A 17,713-nucleotide genomic window follows, 5' to 3' on the forward strand; every position below is an offset into this window, starting at 1 on the left:
ACATATGGTATTCGTTAAATATGTTCATTTACTTTAAGCACTGCTTAGTCTTTTATACGAGTTCTTTAATTTGAATATGCATGAGTTGGAGTTGGAGTGTTATCTCTACAGAGTCTCTGTGTGTGGAAAGACAAGACACTATTATGCACAAAAGCTGCAATAGCGGTCGTTGTTTTCTTTGAACTAATAGTACAAGTGTCACACGAAAGAGGCTCTAACAACACTATCAGTGCATACCATCGGTGAGAACAAACTAATTTGACTAAATTGTGTACTATTTGTCACAAATTGCAAAATAAGAAAAGTCACGAGAACATAATAAGCATTAAAAAAAACAATATCGGTATCGGTAACTCGGATTACCGCAAGTAGAAACATATTCCTATATGGTCTTGAAGATACGCCTTCTACCTACATATCCCCACATTATTTTCTTATAGATGCTGTGGAGAAGTACGGATCTTCACTCATCAATTTCAGTTCTTACGACATTGGTGTGCGCCTTTCCCTTCATTTGTTCCTTCAATGAGCCCCTAATAAGAAAATATGCAAAGAATACCCTTAAAACGCTCATAGAAAACATTTGTTGTCAATCGATTGCTCTGCTTCATTTAATTTAGACCAGGCAGGGTAGGCAAATTTTCAGATATCCTCTTCTTGCCTTAAGTAATGGTTTATGAATATCCCATTTATTTATTTTTTTTTTTGTGGTAAGAATATGAATATCCCACATTAAAGAGGATAAATAAGACATACTATGTCAAATTGACTACTCGTCACATGGGATGAGTCAACATTTTGCTAATGTTGAAGATATTAAAATCCTCTGCCCAAACAAGCTCTTCTTCCTCTTCTTCTTATAGTCTTAGATTTCTTTGGATTAATAGTATAATGTTGGTCCAATGGTATAATCAACTTAATTGGTAATTAATAGTATTTGGATTAAAGAAGTATACTCGTTAATCCCATTAAGTGGTTACCAATGTTTTTCGAAGAACATGATGAAAAAGGGAAAGTATAGAAACCATTTGCCTATGGACTATGGTCTTAGCTTATTATCTAGTTTTGTATCAGGGTTTGCATCTTCTGTTTTTTAGGTGTAGCTTGTCCAATATATTTTCCTTTAGATGTACAAACAAAAGGAGTAGTGGTGGGTGTATAATAGAAAGAAAGAGTTCTAATTGAAAGAGTTTCTAATTTTTGTTAGGACTTCTACTTTTGGGCTGTTTTTTGGGAACTATAATGGAAAGAAAGAGTTCTAATTGCAGAGGCCAGATCTTCTCTGCCCGGTATAGTATAAAAAGGAGCCTTTTACACCTTACAAAATTATATTGACACCTGTCCACTCATTTAACCCCAAAAGTTTAGGCAACTAACAGTGTTAGATAAAATCCAAAAAAAAAATCGGCTACAAATTAGGAAGATCCCGGATGTGGTTTATCTCCACACTCTCTCTCTCTACAAAGAACATTAGAATTGACATGAAAAAAATAAAGCAAATAAAAGTAGTCACCTATTCCATTTGCAGCAACATAATCCGACTCAAGGAATGTAGAATCCTCATTGGCTGATTGTTTTCCCGTCTGAGTAACCTCATCCTTTGATACTTCATACCCAGAATATACTATTGCATTGCAAGAAAGAGATGGATGAGCACTGCTGTCATGAACTAGCACATGGTTTTGGCTGATCTTCTCACCACTTTCAACAGAATCCGCCTTAAGCAAACCATCGACTTTTGAACCACTGTCATCCCTTCCAACAGATCGAGACATCATATCATGGCTATCACCTTGAGGATCCTCTCTCCCACTTCTTCGTGAATAAACTCACCCATTAGCCTAGGATCTGGAATTGACTCACCAGTTTGCCCCGATTTTCATCCACTTCTACAATTGGTTCAAAGATCCCCAACAACACGCTAGTTCTATGAACGATAAATCAGTTCCATGAATTTCAGCCTCATGGCTTGCACCCATACCAACACTTCACGTGACGACTCCAAAACCCGAACCGATCCCTAGCATTAGCAGTCACAGTTTCTGCATTTAATATTTCTTCACCATCAATAGTGCTGCTGACCCTAATTTCTAAAGTGTGTAAACTGTCACGGGTACACTTCAAAATGCAAACTTGAACACCCCAAACAAAATGTTACCAGTACTGAAACAAGAAAGAAGAATAAGTAGAGAAATAACTGTCCCTAGCTCCACGCCTTGGCTAGTTAGACAATCTTTCTACAAATTATTGAAGGATCGTGGTGAACTTGAACCACCATCTCTTGAGATACATTGGAGACATGGTCCAATTCTCAAGCGCTTTTTCCATTTAAGCTAAAGATCTATTACACATAGTTGTTAAGTACATAATTGAAATGCTACTGCGGCATTTACTATATTTTTGTCTCATAGAGGAGAATGCCACATACTTGACAAGTGACAACAGACCATATTATTGCAGCCCTTAAGGAAGATATTGATACTTGAAACATAATTGGCTAAATTACTTACTTAGGTAACGTTTAATTATTGTATCTATCATACTTAAAGACTCCTGCTCCTCTAAATATGAAACACACAAAATGAACTTGTCTATTTATATAAGATTATAGTCAGCTCACAAATTATAATAGCATAACAAAAAAAAAAAAAAAAAAAAAAACACAAGAAAATTGAAAAAGGCTTACAGGATGGAATATCTTTTTATCATCTCAGCAATTAAATGATCTTTTTGTCTCATATAGGAGAATTTAGCTTTCAGAATTTGGTTCTTGACTTTCTGACAATCTTCTTCAACATCTCTCATCTTTTGATTGAGTTCGACAATAGTCTTCTCTCGATGCCTCTTCAAGTCTTGAAGCATGGCAGGCTGATTAGGACCAAATAAGTAGACTTTCTCACTAGCATCATTTACCTAAACGAGTTGGGCTCAAATAAAACGATGAGGCAAAACCATTGCTACTTACTAAGCATGTTTGTACCCAAAAATAAATAAATAAACATGAATAATTTAGGACATTCAAGAGTTAGTACCTCAGGAATTTCTTTGTTTGACTCTACAACTCTCACTCTCTTTGCAAAAATCAAAGAGCAAGTAGTCTCCCCAACATCTTCTTCACATGGGCTAGTGTGAACAAGCATCAACACTTTTGAACCATCACCTAACAAGTTAGAAGGAAACAAGTAAGAAAACGGGTAACATGAACAGCTACATATAAACTCAAAGTTACAATATCCTACCAAGTGAATCTTTGAGAATTTGAGTTAGCTTACTGTTTCTGCAAACAATGAAATAAACATGTTAAGCTAGACTAGAAGCATCAAAGCAAGAACATATCATCATCCTTGTAGTAGGAACTCACAACCCAAAAAAAGGAATATAAACAATTATTAGAATATGTCAGTATTAGAATATGCCCAATATGGATAGTCCCATGTTTCTATAAGTGTGGACATCCATATCTAGTAGTTTCTATTATCATGTTTTAGTTTTAGTATAAGTATGTAACTCTGGGTAGAGAACAGTCTCTCAACCTAAGAACTCTTTAACCCTAATCAATCTCTAGTCTTCTTTGGTCTTCTTCTTTATATCTCTAATATATCAATGTTACAACTCTCCTAACATCACCACTAACACAGAATTCAACATGGTATCAGAGCGAGGTTCAGTAGTATGCTAGGAGAGGAATCCCTCACCAAGAAACAAAATTAAGTTTATTTAAGTTTTTCAGTATAGTATTCAAGTCAAGTTTCAAGAAGAAGAAAGATTTTTTACAAGAAGAAGTTTTTATATCTCAATTCAAGTTTCAATTTTTTCTCTGGCGAGTTTATTGTTCATGGTATTGTTCACCAACACTGTCCACGGGTACTATTTACCGATACTGTTCACGATACTATTCATCGTCATGTTAAAGTAAGTTTTAAAGATTTCGTTAGTGTTTAAAGTTTGTTTGAAGAATGCTAGAAGAGAGATCCGAAGTTTCTCAGTATTGGTTTCTTCGTATTGTTTCGCTTCTGCAATCTACGTCTTCCGCAATCTCTCTGTCTTAGTATTGATAAGAGGAGCACAATCTCTCTGTATCCCGGAGTCTTTGGCCTTGACGAAGGCGCGCACGCGCTCTAGCTTTCACTCATCAGGTTTCGAGGTTTTTGAAGTATCAAGCCTTTGGAAGGTAGTTTACACTTTCGTCTAGGATTGGAGGGGTAGTATTGTTTGTATGTCGTTATGGATGTTTGAGTTTCTAGCTTCCGCGCAGTTGGTATTGATGTCGTATTCTATCTCAGTTTCTAGAACATGATCAAGTTGTTTGTTTGAAGTATTATAGGGGCACATGACCTCTATCTCACGAGGAATTATTCTTTCCATCTTCCACTGATCCAGAAGTTCGCAGTCATAAAAATGTGTGACCCACCCTCCACCCTCTATAGTGAGTATTGTTTGATGCATGTTCTATTAGAATTTTTGAAGTATGAAGTATAGTTGGAGTATGAAGTATTGTTTTTTTTTTTTTTTTTTGGGCATTGGTTGGTTGTATAAGTTGGTATTTAGTTTTCTCAATTTCAAGTTCAAGTCGGAATAGACAAGCCTTTGTATTTTTCAATAGCCTTGTATATTCCAACTTGAGAGGGGAATAGGGAGATATGAAGACATTCAGTAGTATATGAGAGAAGGAGAATATGGAGACGTATGAGAAAGAGTACTCATGTCTCCATATTCCAACATGCCTTGACATCCCCACTATTCAGTCTTCAGTATTCAGGTAGCAGTCAAGCCTTAATTGCAAGTATGTTTCAGGTAGCTGCAAGTATGTTTTAGGTAGCAGTCAAGCCTCAATCAAGTTTCGTAGCGATCAAGCCTCAACCGCCAAGATGTTTCGTAGCGATCAAGCCTAAACTACACTCATCAAGATTCGTGCTTGATCCAAGCCTCAACCGCAAGTATGTTTCGTATCGATCATGCCTAAACTGCACCAATATTCAAGATTCGTGAGAGTACCCATAATAGTATTTTGTTGACTTCAACAGTGATATTGATAGTAGCAGCCAAGAAGTGCACATCAAATCAGTGTTATCGTTTGCAATTTAGATTATGAAAGTCATAGCAACGAATGAAGTGAGTAGCAGCCAAGTAGCGCGCCATCAAACCGGTGTTATGGTTTCAGTTTGTGAATGTGGTACACCTTCAGTATTCAGGATAGGTCATTGCCTACACCGACAGTTTCAGCTCCAGAACGTCTCAACAGTTGTTCGAGTTCTTCAACTAAATACAGTTTTATGGGAAAGGGGGAGCAGTATTCTTATCTTTTGTTTTTTTGTAATCCAAGTTGTAATTTGCATAGTTTGCATAATTACAACTTGAGGGGGAGTATTAGAATATGCCCAATATGGATAGTCCCATGTTTCTATAAGTGTGGACATCCATATCTAGTAGTTTCTATTATCATGTTTTAGTTTTAGTATAAGTATGTAACTCTGGGTAGAGAACAGTCTCTCAACCTAAGAACTCTTTAACCCTAATCAATCTCTAGTCTTCTTTGGTCTTCTTCTTTGTGTCTCTAATATATCAATGTCACAACTCTTCTAGCATCACCACTAACACAGAATTCAACAACAATTAATTTAAGTGATAAAACCCAGCTGAGAACTTGCCTATACGGTACATGACCACGAGTTCTTTTTAGAGCAGCAATAACGTCCCCAAGTGCTGATAGAGAAAGATTTATGGCTCTTCCTTCATCAAGAGTCTGCCCTGTAGCTCCAGTTTTAACAATTAAAAAATTGATTCAACTGGCAACTTCATAATACAAATGGAGTTTCACCTTTTCGGCAATTTTTTGGGGACAAATTATAAGGCTTAAATACAAGTATATAATTGCAATCTGTTAAAAAAAAGTGAGAATAACATACCAATAGAGATGATTCTTCGTTTTTTCGGAGAAAAAAGTGAAAAACGGAAAGAATATTGTTCTCTGTTCTAGATTATTTTCTTACTTCAATATCACTTTCCGAGAGAGAGAGTGTGGAGATAAACCACATCCGGAATCTTCCTAATTTGTAACCGATTTTTTTTTTTTTTTTTTTGGTTTTATCTAACACTGTTAGTTGCCTAAATTTTTGGGGTTAAATAAGTAGACAGGTGTCAATATAATTTTGTAAGGTGTAAAAGGCTCTTTTTTACACCCGGGCGGAAAAGATCCGGTCTCCTAATTGAATATAGAAAGAGTTTCTAATTTGATTTCAAGTATGATTTTCTTCGTACGTACAAAAATATAAAAGGAGTAGTGGTGGGTGTAGAATAGAAAGTTGTTCGGAAGAAAGAATAGTCGGTCGCCACAATGCCTATCAAGAGAAAGTGGCCTGGCAACGACTTGAAAAGAAGAAGAAGAAGAAGAAGAAGGGAGATATAGCAAGATTGTTGAAAGGGAAACTGTTTGTCCTCTTACTAGGAAGATGTCGAGAAGAGCATGCTACGTAGATTAGCAGAACACGTCGAGGATAGTAGGCGAGGATAGTAGGTTACGTAGATTAGCAGAACATGCATTGATTCGACGACAAATAGAGAAGGAAAAGGAAAAGTTGGAGGAAGAAGTGGAAGATAATGACGAAGCTGCTTTGGTAGAGAGGAGATGCAAACTTAGGGAGAAGTTGCTTCAACCCCAGCGCCTTGAACAAGAAGAAGACGTGCCTCTATCAGAAGAAGTGATGATTCTGGCGGGTATGAAGAGGAGGATGAGGAATAAACCACGACTGGTTTTAGGGTGGTGAATCGCTTTCAGTACAGTGGTAGGCGTCACAACCCCTCAATGAGGATAAAGTCATCAGTAATTTTCTTATTTTTATTGTGTGTACATGTGTTTTGACTATTTTCTCGTTGATTTGACATTGTTTAATGTAAATGCATAGATGATGATAAATCTGTATTACGTTTTGTATTCCTACTTAATGAGTTCAATCAAAACTATGATACTTTGACACTTTGACGGGTGGGGTGAGACAATGAGTTGGATTGATGTAATTTACGAAACGCCAATGGCCGGTTACAATGTGGAAGTACCCAAATCAGAACTGTTAAACAAAAAGTGGAAACCTGAAAACCTTGCTTACCAGTTTGCATATTAGAAGACAATGGTTTCATAGCAGAGTTTCTACTTCTATCTTGCAATATCAAGCAATGCCAAGTACTCTGTTATAGCTTCTCCTTCTTCTGTGACTTCAAAGTCATAGTCTGACAATGAATCTCCTACTAATTCGGTTGCAATTGCTCTTTCCATCTCCACATCTCGTGGTTCCATATTTTCAGTATCGCTCGCATCCCTTAGAGGTCCAATTTCACTCCTTTGCAGGGCTTCTACAGCACATCCACATCCCTTAGACGTCCAATTTCACTCCTTTGCAGGGCTTCTACAGCAACATCCACATCCCTTAGAGGTCCAATTTCACTCCTTTGCAGGGCTTCCACAGCAACATCCTTCTTGTACCTGCTATACGAAAAAGTATTAATTGCATGTATCTTCTGCCACAAATTACCAATCATTTTCAAAGGGAAATCGATATTTATTTGAAGTAGAAGACGCCTTTTACCTGATTTCAAGATCCAGAGGTTTCTTGAAGTGTACCCTAAAAATTTCAGCAGTTCAGTTACACTCATCAATTAAATTAACAAAGGCGACATCTAAATAGTAAAAAATTATTGAAGAATCTCAGATAGTTTGACCAACATGATTTTGCTTTTTCCTAGACTATCCTCCTTCAATGTTTGTTCTCCCTTTTCCTTCTGCATGACGAGAAACTTAACAGCAAGGTCAACATTTTGATTATTCATTCTAAGTGCCCTCCTTGCTTCCTGTTCATTGTAGCCCCTGTGCTCATAAGCTCTGATAAGTCTTCATATTGGACCTGAAGCTGCAGATGTTAATGGAAAATGAAAAGGATAAGATATAAAAGCATTCAGTTATAGCCGCAACTCTCATCCATCAAAAGCTATAAGCACAAGCTTTGCATAAATACTGAGCCAACATTACCAAACTGCATTGAAATGAGTCTAAATGGAAAATATATACTTAATAGGATAATCCAAACGAAATGATTAATTCCTTATTTAAGAGGTCAAGTTACTTGACGACTGTCAATGTACACAGAACTAGACCTGCTGCACGCATTGTTTCAGCACTGCAAGTTACTATAGGTTTAAGTTTGCTTATTAAACTTGTTGCATGTAGAAGGGATAATCAGTTCCAGCTATAGAAGGGAGTCGTGCAACAGGAATGCATAAGGTGTACTGAGCATGGTAATAACCTAAGTGGCGGGATCTGCTTTCGCTCCTAGATTTCATTTGGACTAATATGTAACTGTACCCCTGCCCGTTAGCCCTTATTGTCTTAGGTTAAGACCTTGGTAATGCAGAACAAGCTTGGGGTAACAGTGTGGATCATAGAGCTTTAGGAAGCATGAGTCATCACAGCATTCCTCCATTAGGGTCTAAACGTGTTAACACCAAGCATGTGCAGACCATGCTTGGGGTAGCGATTTAGATATGAGACACAGAAAAGGAGACCTGTGCAATATGTACCAAAGTGAGCATCTCAGGTATGTAAAATGCTAGTTACCCAAGTTGAAACATAGGTATCGTACACATTAAACACCACATATTTTTGGCAGTTCGGTTTCAAGCTTAAAACTGTTTCATAGATTATACACACTGTATTCAAGCAAGAACTCTGGGTAATTTGAACAGAACATCCTCGAGCCTCTTCAATTGCCTAGGAGGGTTACTCGATATGGTGGACCATGTAAAATACATCCCATGTTAAAAGAGGGATATTAATGTGTGGAATACAGCCCATGCCAGTATTACTTCCTCGTTAAGTAAGCCCCAAATGAATGTGTAGCAAAATTAATCCCATGTAATTTTTTTTTAAGACTTATCGACATTCTAAAGTAACAATCTAACCAATCAAATTGGCAGGAAGAAGTTTCTGAAAGTTCTTATAAAGGATGAATAATAAAAAATAAACCTGAAGGTATTTAGAATGTGCCGAAGTCAACGCCTTCCTACATTTGTCAAAACGTCGATTATGATAAGCGACAACCCCTTCCAAGAGCTCTAGTCTGACGTACCTATCATATATAAATTGGGTATCAACTATAGCAATAAGTCCAAGCCTCTTTGGTGGAAGAGCAGAATACTGCAATGACAAGCATTTGAAAAAGTAAATTGGGAAATAAATTCTCAGAAAGCCAGCTCTGGATGACAATCTTTTTCCAGTGCTCTAAAACGGGCCAGATCTTCAGTATGAGACCACTGAAGCCCTTTTCTAGCTTTTGCAAGCCGTGCACCAGCCGTGGAGAGCCATTTCATGTCCCGCAGCATGAAATAACACCAAACTGTGTCTATTTGGAGTATTGGGATGTTGTCAATGCTCTGGGTCATTAAAAACCTAAATTATGTCATGGTGCAAAAGAAAAAGAGAGAGAGAAAAAATTGACAAAAATTTGCTCGACTCACATACAAAAGTTCAGTATCACAGCGGGAAAAGGCCTTCTGCAAAACAGAAACACAATGTGGCTTAGGACCCTCTGTATTGCATCGAACTACATAACAAAATATGATTTCTCTATAACCAACATGCCTAACAAAATAATCACAAACTGGCTCCTATACATAGTATTCCAGTAATAAAATTGAAAAGGAAGTTCCAATTGTTCTCATTCCTTCCTTTTTTATAACGCTTAATTTTTATAAGTGTATATTACAGTATTTCGTAAGCAAGTATCCTGATTTCTCCTAACGATGGCCTAATTAACTGCTAGGTAATCCATAACAATAGTCAACCACAGTAACATGGATATGTCGATACCACAAAAGACATCAAGAACTAACAATAATAATTTATCTCGACTATCCAGATATTCAAAAGAAACATATGAGGAAAAATCCAACGAATGAAGAACTTCTGAAGGTTCAAGGAGGTGTTAATGCCCAGTGCAAGCCTTTTTTCCGTTTTTTTTTCCTTGGTAAGTTAATGATATATTAAAAATAAAAGAACGGTATAAAAGTGCTTTGTTCAACTATAACATTTGCTCAAAGTCGAGGCAAATCTTAAGAAGTATTGATAGGGGACCTCCCATTTATAAATCCATGGTGGCCTTCCTGAACATTCAAATCTCTGACCCTCGTTCTTTGTTGCCGCCACCTTATTGGCAACAAGGTTGGCCTCCCCCCAAATGTTTGATAACATTATGTTGTCACTTCTCTTTATGCACTCCTTCCACCTGGTTTTGAGTTGCCATGGGGGTGAATCACTCTTGAAAGCCGTCACCGTCGTTGCTGCATCGGACTCTACCCAGATATTTTTCCACCCTTTAGACAATGCTATCTCAACACTTTCTACTATTGCCATGCACTCAGCCCAGTAGTTAGTTTTAACTCCCAACCTTTGCCCGCAATGAGTAGGAAATTTCCCATCTTATCTCTGAATGAAGACCCAATTCGTGCCATACCTGGATTTCCTCGAGCAGCCCCATCCGTGCTAATCTTAACCTTATTTGCCGCTGGTGGAAGCCAAATACATTGGCTGCACTTGGTTGCTGGTCCATACTTTATAGGCAGTCCCTACTCTCTAAGCGCCAGCATATCTTCAATAGAATTATGCATGTGACCATTTGAGAGCTGGTATGCATAATGCACTTGTCTGCTGATAAGCATTTGAGATCTTTGAACTGAAGCTTTAGACACTTCAAACACCGCCTTATTCTGTTGTTTCCATAGAATGACCATGGTCGCAATACAAGCAGCATTCCACAACTGTTTAACAATTGAACTTTGATGTGCTGCTTTCCCCATCACCTCATTTCTATCATTGCATATACCTCGAAACTTGGAACTTACCCAGGAACCAATTCCACACTTGCACTGCCATGGGACACTCAAACAGGAGGTGCTGTAGGCATTCCACGTGATTGAGACAAATAGGACATCAAGAGGCTAGACGAATTCCTTTTGCTTGGGCTGTCACATCTGTTGCAGCTGAATTATGAAATAATTTCCATGCTGTGCCAGAGAGTTTAGGATGAACTGCCCTGTTCCACACATTCTTATGCTAACTCACCACATTTCTTCTTTTCCTGATTTCTTGAAAAGCCGAACTAGTTGTGAAGTTGCCCTTAATATCAGGACACCATATTAGTGTATCCTCCTTGTCATTTCTAACCACATTATTCAAGCTCAGTCCTGCATTGTTGATTAACACTTGCACCTCAACGGGACAGTTTAAGTCACCTCCAGTAACAACAGACAGAACCTTGGATCTGCACCCTTTTAACATCTCATCCGACATGTTAAGCCCATCTTGAATCGACTTCTTGCAAGCCCAATTATCCCTCCAGATGTCCACTCTCCCCCCTTTACCAATACACCATTGGTTTCTTGTGTTAATCTCCTCGAGGCCCCATTCAATTCCTGACCACAGAAGACCTCTTGTAATATTGTATCACAGCTCCATCTTTAGTCAAGAACTTGTTTCTCAAGAATTCTGAGCACTCATCAGTACCACATTTGAATCTCCATGCTAGTTTCATTAGCATTGAAGTGTTGATCTCCTTCAATCTCATAATGCCCAGTCCACCTTCCTCACACAGCTTACATACTTTGTCCCAACTCACTCTAATCTTTTTTCTCTCTGCAGGATTCCCTGTCCATAGGAAATTCCTCATTGGTTTCCCTGCTTCTTTAACGAGCCTAGCTGGCCATTTGTAAACTGACATATTGTGAACTGTGATGCTTGACAAAACGGCTTTGATAAGAATACTTCTCCCCTGAAAGATAGGAGTCTACCCCTCCAGTTAGACATCTTCTTTCTTATTCTGTCCAAGAGATTGCAAACCCCAGGCCAAGTGACCTTTCCACTGAAAATAGGCACTCCAAGATAAGTTTCTGGCAATGCCCCTTCCTCTATACCCAGTTCTTGGGTGATAGCTCTTCTTCTGCCTAAAGCAATCCCTCCCATGAAGAGTTTACTTTTGCTTTTGTTCATTGCTTGACCTGCTGCTTCTTGGTATCTCTGGAACAATTTTGTGATCTTCTTCAGACCCCTCATTTCTCCATTGGAGAACACCATGATATCATCTTCAAACAGTAGGTGACTTGGACTGGGATGACCTCTCACCACTACCATAGGCTGTACTTTATTCCTTAATCTCAAATCCGTCAATCCCCTGCTCAGAACCTCTTCTGCAAGTGCAAAGAGATTGGGAGAAAGGGGGTCACCCTGCCTAACTCTCCTCCCCACTTAAAAGAATCCAACAGGTTCACCATTAACTAAAATAGAGAGTTTAGCTGATCGCAACAGTGCATGTACCCACTTAATGATAGTCAGGGAGAACCCATATTTACTCAAAGCTCAGAGGCAAAAATCCCAGCTTAGTGTCATAAGCTTGAGTTATATCTACTTTAAATCTCTTCTTTGGTAGTTCATTGATCATTTATGAGGCAAGGACAATATTAGAATGAATATTCCTTCCTTTAATGAACCCTGTCTGCTCCATCGAAATCAACTTATCCACCACTTTGTTCAATCTTACTTGTAACACCTTTGAAATGATCTTAATCATGAAGTTGCCCATGCAAATTGGTCAATACTGACCTAGCTTAGTGGCATTATTCAGTTTTGGAATCAGAGTAATGAAACTTGCATTCATACCTTGCAGAATTCTGGGGTCAACAAAAATGGACTGTACAGCAAAGCATATGTCCACTTTAATGGTACTCCAAAAAGCTTGGTAAAAGCATCCTTGAAATCCATTTGGCCCTGGAGAACCGTCCACATTCGTGGCAAACACTGCTCCTTGTATCTCCCCAAAGTTAGGTAGCATGCATAACTGATTATTATCCCCCTCATTAACAAGTGATGGAATAACACTCATTAACTCCTCATCATAACTCACCGGTTGGAAGCTAAACTTATTAGTGTCAAACTCCACAATGTGTGTCTTGATGCTGTCCAGGTCCAATAACTGTATGCCATTATCGTCTTGAAGTTCTGTATTCATTGACTGCCCCTGTCTGACCTTGTATAGAGCATGAAAGTAGGCTGAGTTTCTCTCCCCTCCTGTAACTCCTTTATCTTTACATTTCTGCCTCAACATAACCTCTTTATCTGACATTGCTCTATTCGAGAGTTGTTCCTTCTGACATAGTTCTTGGCCTAGCCTATCACACTCAGGTTGAAGATCAGCTATGGCTTGTAACTCATCAAACTCAGCTTGTGCTTTCTTCAGATTCTGATCCAGATTGCCAAAGACTTGACAACTCCACACCTTCAAATCCTGTTTAAGCCTTTGCAGTTTCTTCATGACTCTTATCATAGGAGGACCAAGAGTAGACTGAGACCCAACTAGTTGAGACCATTTGCATAAATGTTGGGTATTCAATCCAGCATTTATTAAACCTAAACGGTGCGTTGGTAGGTTTTGGTCTATGAATGTGCTCCATGCAAAGTGGAGTGGTTAGAACCTAACCGGGTTGATACCTTATACTTCCATCCTGCATACATTTTTTTTTTATTGGTAAGCCTGTTTTAAATGAGATCAGTAACTCTTTGATGCTGGCGGGGTTCGAGCCCCAGACCTCTGGTATCATCATCCAAAGGTTTTACCAACTTTGCTAGTCAGCACCTGCAAAAAAATGTGTGGGCAAGCTTGTTTTTAAAGAGATCGATAACTTCGATAGTGTGTAGCTATGAAGCCGCGGATACTTCTATATGGGTGAAGTATCCGGTGTCGACACGATCCCGATCGGATCGCCGGATCGCATACCCGGATACGTGTCGGATCACGCAATTTGGAGTATCGATTTTTTAATTAATTTTTATTTTCCGATCACGGGGGATACGGCGGGGATACGCGGGCGGATAAAAAATAGTAATCTCACAAATTTTTTTGGAACTTTTTTGGAAAAAAAAAAAAGTGAAATAAAATCCAAGATAAGAAGAGATGCAAGAGAATAAAGATGAAGTGAATTAAGATGTAGAAAATGACTTAAAGTTGGACAACTTGATTGACAAATCCATTGTATTGTTTTGAACTTTTTGTTGGCATTTGCTTGCGGTGTTATACACTTATACAAAAATGTGTTTGAATTGGTCATTTTATGAAGTAGAATTGCCATTTTAATTTGAATTTGGTGAAATATATATATATATATATATATATATATATAATATATATATATATATATATATATATTATTCAAACGTATCCATGACGTATCCGTATCCTATATTTTTGAAAAATGTCGGGTCCGCAGTGTGTAGGTGTGTAGCGGGGTTCGAACCCCAAACCTCTGATATCATCACCCAAAGGTTTTACCAACAGCCCAAGCATTATTCATGAACATTCTGTCAATTTTGGAAACAATTCTGGCAGCTCCATTTTGACGATTACACCAAGTCATCATCACTGTGTGTTCAATCTCCATCAGCTCACAAGAATTGATTGCTCCATAGAACTCCTCCATCGACAGTCCACTCGGGGGGGGTGTTCCCTTTCTTTTCACTATAACTCAAGCCACAATTAAAGTCTCCTGCCACCAACCATGGAGGGGTGGTCATGAGCTGACCCATCTCTATCCATAGTTGACTGCTCAGCCTTCTTAAACTTCTTGCGCACACAAAAGAAATCTGAGTATCCCCAATCCTCACTGTGATCTGCTGGTGAGACTTCATGACTAGTGACATCACGATTCCCCTTTTAGCAATGACCCAAATGTTATTAGTTTTGTCACTTTCATCATTATGCAAAAATCCATTCTCAATTTCTCATAGGCATCTAGACCGAGAGTTACTACTGATTCCTGTTTTGGTTTCACCATGGGTTCAGCCAAACAAATGACATCAAACTTGTGGTGTCTTACCAACTCCTTCAATCTACCAACCGCTACATGTTTTTTCCTTCCTCTAATATTTCAGTAGAGAATCCTCATTAAGAAAGATTAGGGGTTAGTTGCACCTGTGCTTGAGCTCTCGTCGTAACCGATGCTTCAGCTGGAACTATCTGGTTCTTTTGACCTTTCTTTTTCTTGCCTTTTTCCTTAGTAGGCAGAGGAGTGTTGGTCTCTTTCTCCACCTCTGTATCATCCCTATCACCCCATTTCTCAGTTACAGCAGCAGCCTCCAAGAGGAGTTGGTTCTGCGTTCTATTACTGCTTCCTCCCCTCCCAAAGAGCTGAAGGGGTTTTGCACATCAAGTGGATCACCAATTGATGGTAAAACGGCTCCTAGTCTTATCGACTCCACTATGTTCTCATTCTCATGGACAACTATATCTTGTACCGCAACATTCACCATAGGTGCGTCTTCCTGGTTGACCCATTCAGTGACGTTCTGTTCTTCAATGCCTTTCCCAGCATCTATACTTGCTACTTCTGCCTCCATGACTGTCTCTGTATCCCTTGTGAAAGCCTCAAGCCCAGTCACAACAGTTACAACTGTATCGGTACCTTGTGCTTCATTTGGTGCAACATCTTCTGTTGGTCGAGTTGACGTTTCACCTCTTTGCAATCACTACCCCCTCCTTTGCTTTCGTTTTAGCTAAGTCCACCACTACTTTATCCTTGGAATTAGTGTTCGCAACTCCCTTAGCGGTTGTGTCCACTGCTCCCTCCTTTGCTTTCGTTTTAGCTAAGTCTTGTTTCAAGAGTCTACACTCTGCAACAAAATGGCCAACCCCTCTGCAATGTGTACAGAATTTAGGCAAATTGCCTAACTCAACTCTCTGCCAAAACTTAATGTCAGTACCTTCCACTTCCACCCAAATTCTCTCTGGGAGCTTCTGTGCAAGGTCGATATCACACAAAACCATAGCATAGTACCCAGTAGTCCTATTTGCTGTTGTGTTATCCAACTGCACTGGTCTTCCTACTGCTCTCTCCAAAGCCATTAGAGTTTTAGTTTCCCAACATTCTAGGCTAAGTCAAGGGAACTTCACCCATACCAAGGCATTGGATTGAGTATGTTTGTCAATGGAGAAGATGGGACTCCATTTGTTGAGCCTCAGTAATTGTTTCTCAATCATCCATGAGCCCTGTCGCCATACATACTCAAAAAAAAAATTCCAACTTGAATCTAAACATAAGATAACCCCTACCCAAAGGTATAATTTTTACCTCTTGTTCAGGCTTCCATCTAGTTGCAACGTACTCCTTTATGGTTTCCAACTTGATCTTATTCAGATCCAATCTTCCCACCAAGAAAAGTTGTACAGTTCAACACATTTATCCACTTCTGGTTTTGGGATTCTAATGGTAGAGTAATCTCCATGCCATTCAGGTTCTGGAAGTGTAGATGCATCAACCTCCCGACCGACCTTCGCTCGAGTCATGAGGCATAAGATTGAGTAGCTCCTACCATCCTGGCTCCACTTGGTTTGCTAGCAGTCACCTCCTTTTCGGCCGTTCCTGAGTCTCCAAGGAAACTCCAAGGACAGAATCATTGATTGCTTCATATCACGAAATCAACATATACCAGAAGTAAGAAGAGGGAGAAATTCAACGAAATAGCTCGGATGATTACCCTCCAAAACCTTACTTAAAATAGTAATATTTACCCTTGTAAAAGGACAAGCTTGCTGTTTACCACAAACTTTTAGATGGAAAAGGCGGAGAAGGTGGAAAAAATAACCAGGGGGAACTTAAGACAAATTACTCCTATCGCACTTAAAATCACACTCTCTCATCGCACTTCAATCAATATCTTTGCAAGCCATTGAATTGTGGCATGTAGGAGGACTCTATCAGATGTTTCTTGTACTAGACATACCAACACATCTTTTACAATTAGAACACAAATCCCAAAAATGAACTTCCTAGAGAATAGTAAAAAAAATCATAACAACAACCTCAATAATCTGATGTTACTGATATGAATTCGTATCCTAACCTCTTCAATAGCGAGCACATCTAGCGCCTCCTTGTACATCTTCTTAGCAATAAGAACCTTCGCCATTGAATGAAACATCAGGCCTTGCATCAACCCCCTATCACATTATAGTGACATTTTAGACTAAAATTATTTGAAGAAACAATAAAACTAGATTCACAAGACAAAAATACGAAATATGCTTAAAATTTCATACAGGTAATCTGATTCAGATTCCAACTGAGCTTTCAGTCCAGCTTGATCAGTAAGTTCTACAGACCACTTCAGTTGGTAAGTGCCTTTTGCTTAATGCACACACAGCGTCCCTGTCAATACCATAGAGTTAAATAATAATAATAATAATCAATCTAAGTGGACATTTAACACTTAATACCGGTCATTAAAGGAAACTTTAGGAGTTCTGAACGCGTGTGATTAATCAATAGATCAGTGTCGGTCCTTATATTTTGGTGCCTAACCATGACAATAAAATTCAAGAAATGAGGCTCAGCCCTTGGTTCTAACTCGGTAGTATAAACTCCCGACCCATATCACATAACCTCCTTATTATTTAGGTCTCGTTAAATAATCTCCATATTTTCCAAAAAATAGATAAAATCTGGTCTGTTTTTATTTCCCATTTTATCTTATCTCATTTTTTACTTTTTGGGATTGAAAATTTCTTTACATAGTAACTTTTGGGATTGAAAATTTTCCCACACCTGACAGAATATATGTAAATATATTTTTACATAGTCATATATATGTAAAACTATATTTATATAGTTATTGGAGTTATGAAAA

The 17,713-nt window shown here is 38.5% G+C and overlaps 1 protein-coding gene and 2 long non-coding RNA genes across 15 annotated transcripts; 1 reads left to right on the forward strand and 2 right to left on the reverse strand.

The window, feature by feature from the left end:
- Positions 1-2,434: 2,434 nt before the first annotated feature.
- Positions 2,435-3,279, reverse strand: LOC147511028 (uncharacterized). The gene is made up of 2 exons (XR_015216910.1): positions 3,240-3,279; positions 2,435-3,160 (listed from the first exon to the last, which is right to left on the reverse strand). It is a non-coding gene; the product is annotated as an uncharacterized LOC147511028 (long non-coding RNA).
- Positions 3,280-6,983: 3,704 nt separating this feature from the next.
- Positions 6,984-17,460, reverse strand: LOC147511029 (uncharacterized). Of its 13 annotated transcripts, none has more exons than XM_086602872.1 (9): positions 17,304-17,458; positions 17,127-17,235; positions 16,931-17,027; positions 16,159-16,490; positions 9,509-9,540; positions 9,014-9,420; positions 7,718-7,901; positions 7,581-7,616; positions 6,984-7,480 (listed from the first exon to the last, which is right to left on the reverse strand). In XM_086602872.1, exons 7-9 carry the CDS (start codon positions 7,819-7,821, stop codon positions 7,348-7,350), a joined length of 273 nt encoding a protein of 90 aa, XP_086458998.1. In that variant the 5' UTR covers positions 7,822-7,901; positions 9,014-9,420; positions 9,509-9,540; positions 16,159-16,490; positions 16,931-17,027; positions 17,127-17,235; positions 17,304-17,458; the 3' UTR covers positions 6,984-7,347. The 13 variants fall into 13 exon arrangements, 8 of the variants coding, with proteins under 8 accessions (XP_086458998.1, XP_086459000.1, XP_086458997.1 ...); XM_086602874.1 differs by having other exon boundaries at positions 9,014-9,116; positions 9,505-9,540; XR_015219163.1 differs by lacking the exon at positions 16,159-16,490 and having other exon boundaries at positions 6,984-7,477; positions 9,014-9,116; positions 17,304-17,460.
- LOC147511030 (uncharacterized) lies at positions 9,553-16,141 on the forward strand. Its single transcript, XR_015219166.1, has 2 exons — positions 9,553-13,724; positions 14,309-16,141. It is a non-coding gene; the product is annotated as an uncharacterized LOC147511030 (long non-coding RNA).
- Positions 17,461-17,713: the final 253 nt, after the last annotated feature.

This window comes from Coptis chinensis, chromosome 3 (genome assembly GCF_015680905.1).
Source record: "Coptis chinensis isolate HL-2020 chromosome 3, ASM1568090v1, whole genome shotgun sequence".
NCBI lineage: Eukaryota > Viridiplantae > Streptophyta > Magnoliopsida > Ranunculales > Ranunculaceae > Coptis > Coptis chinensis.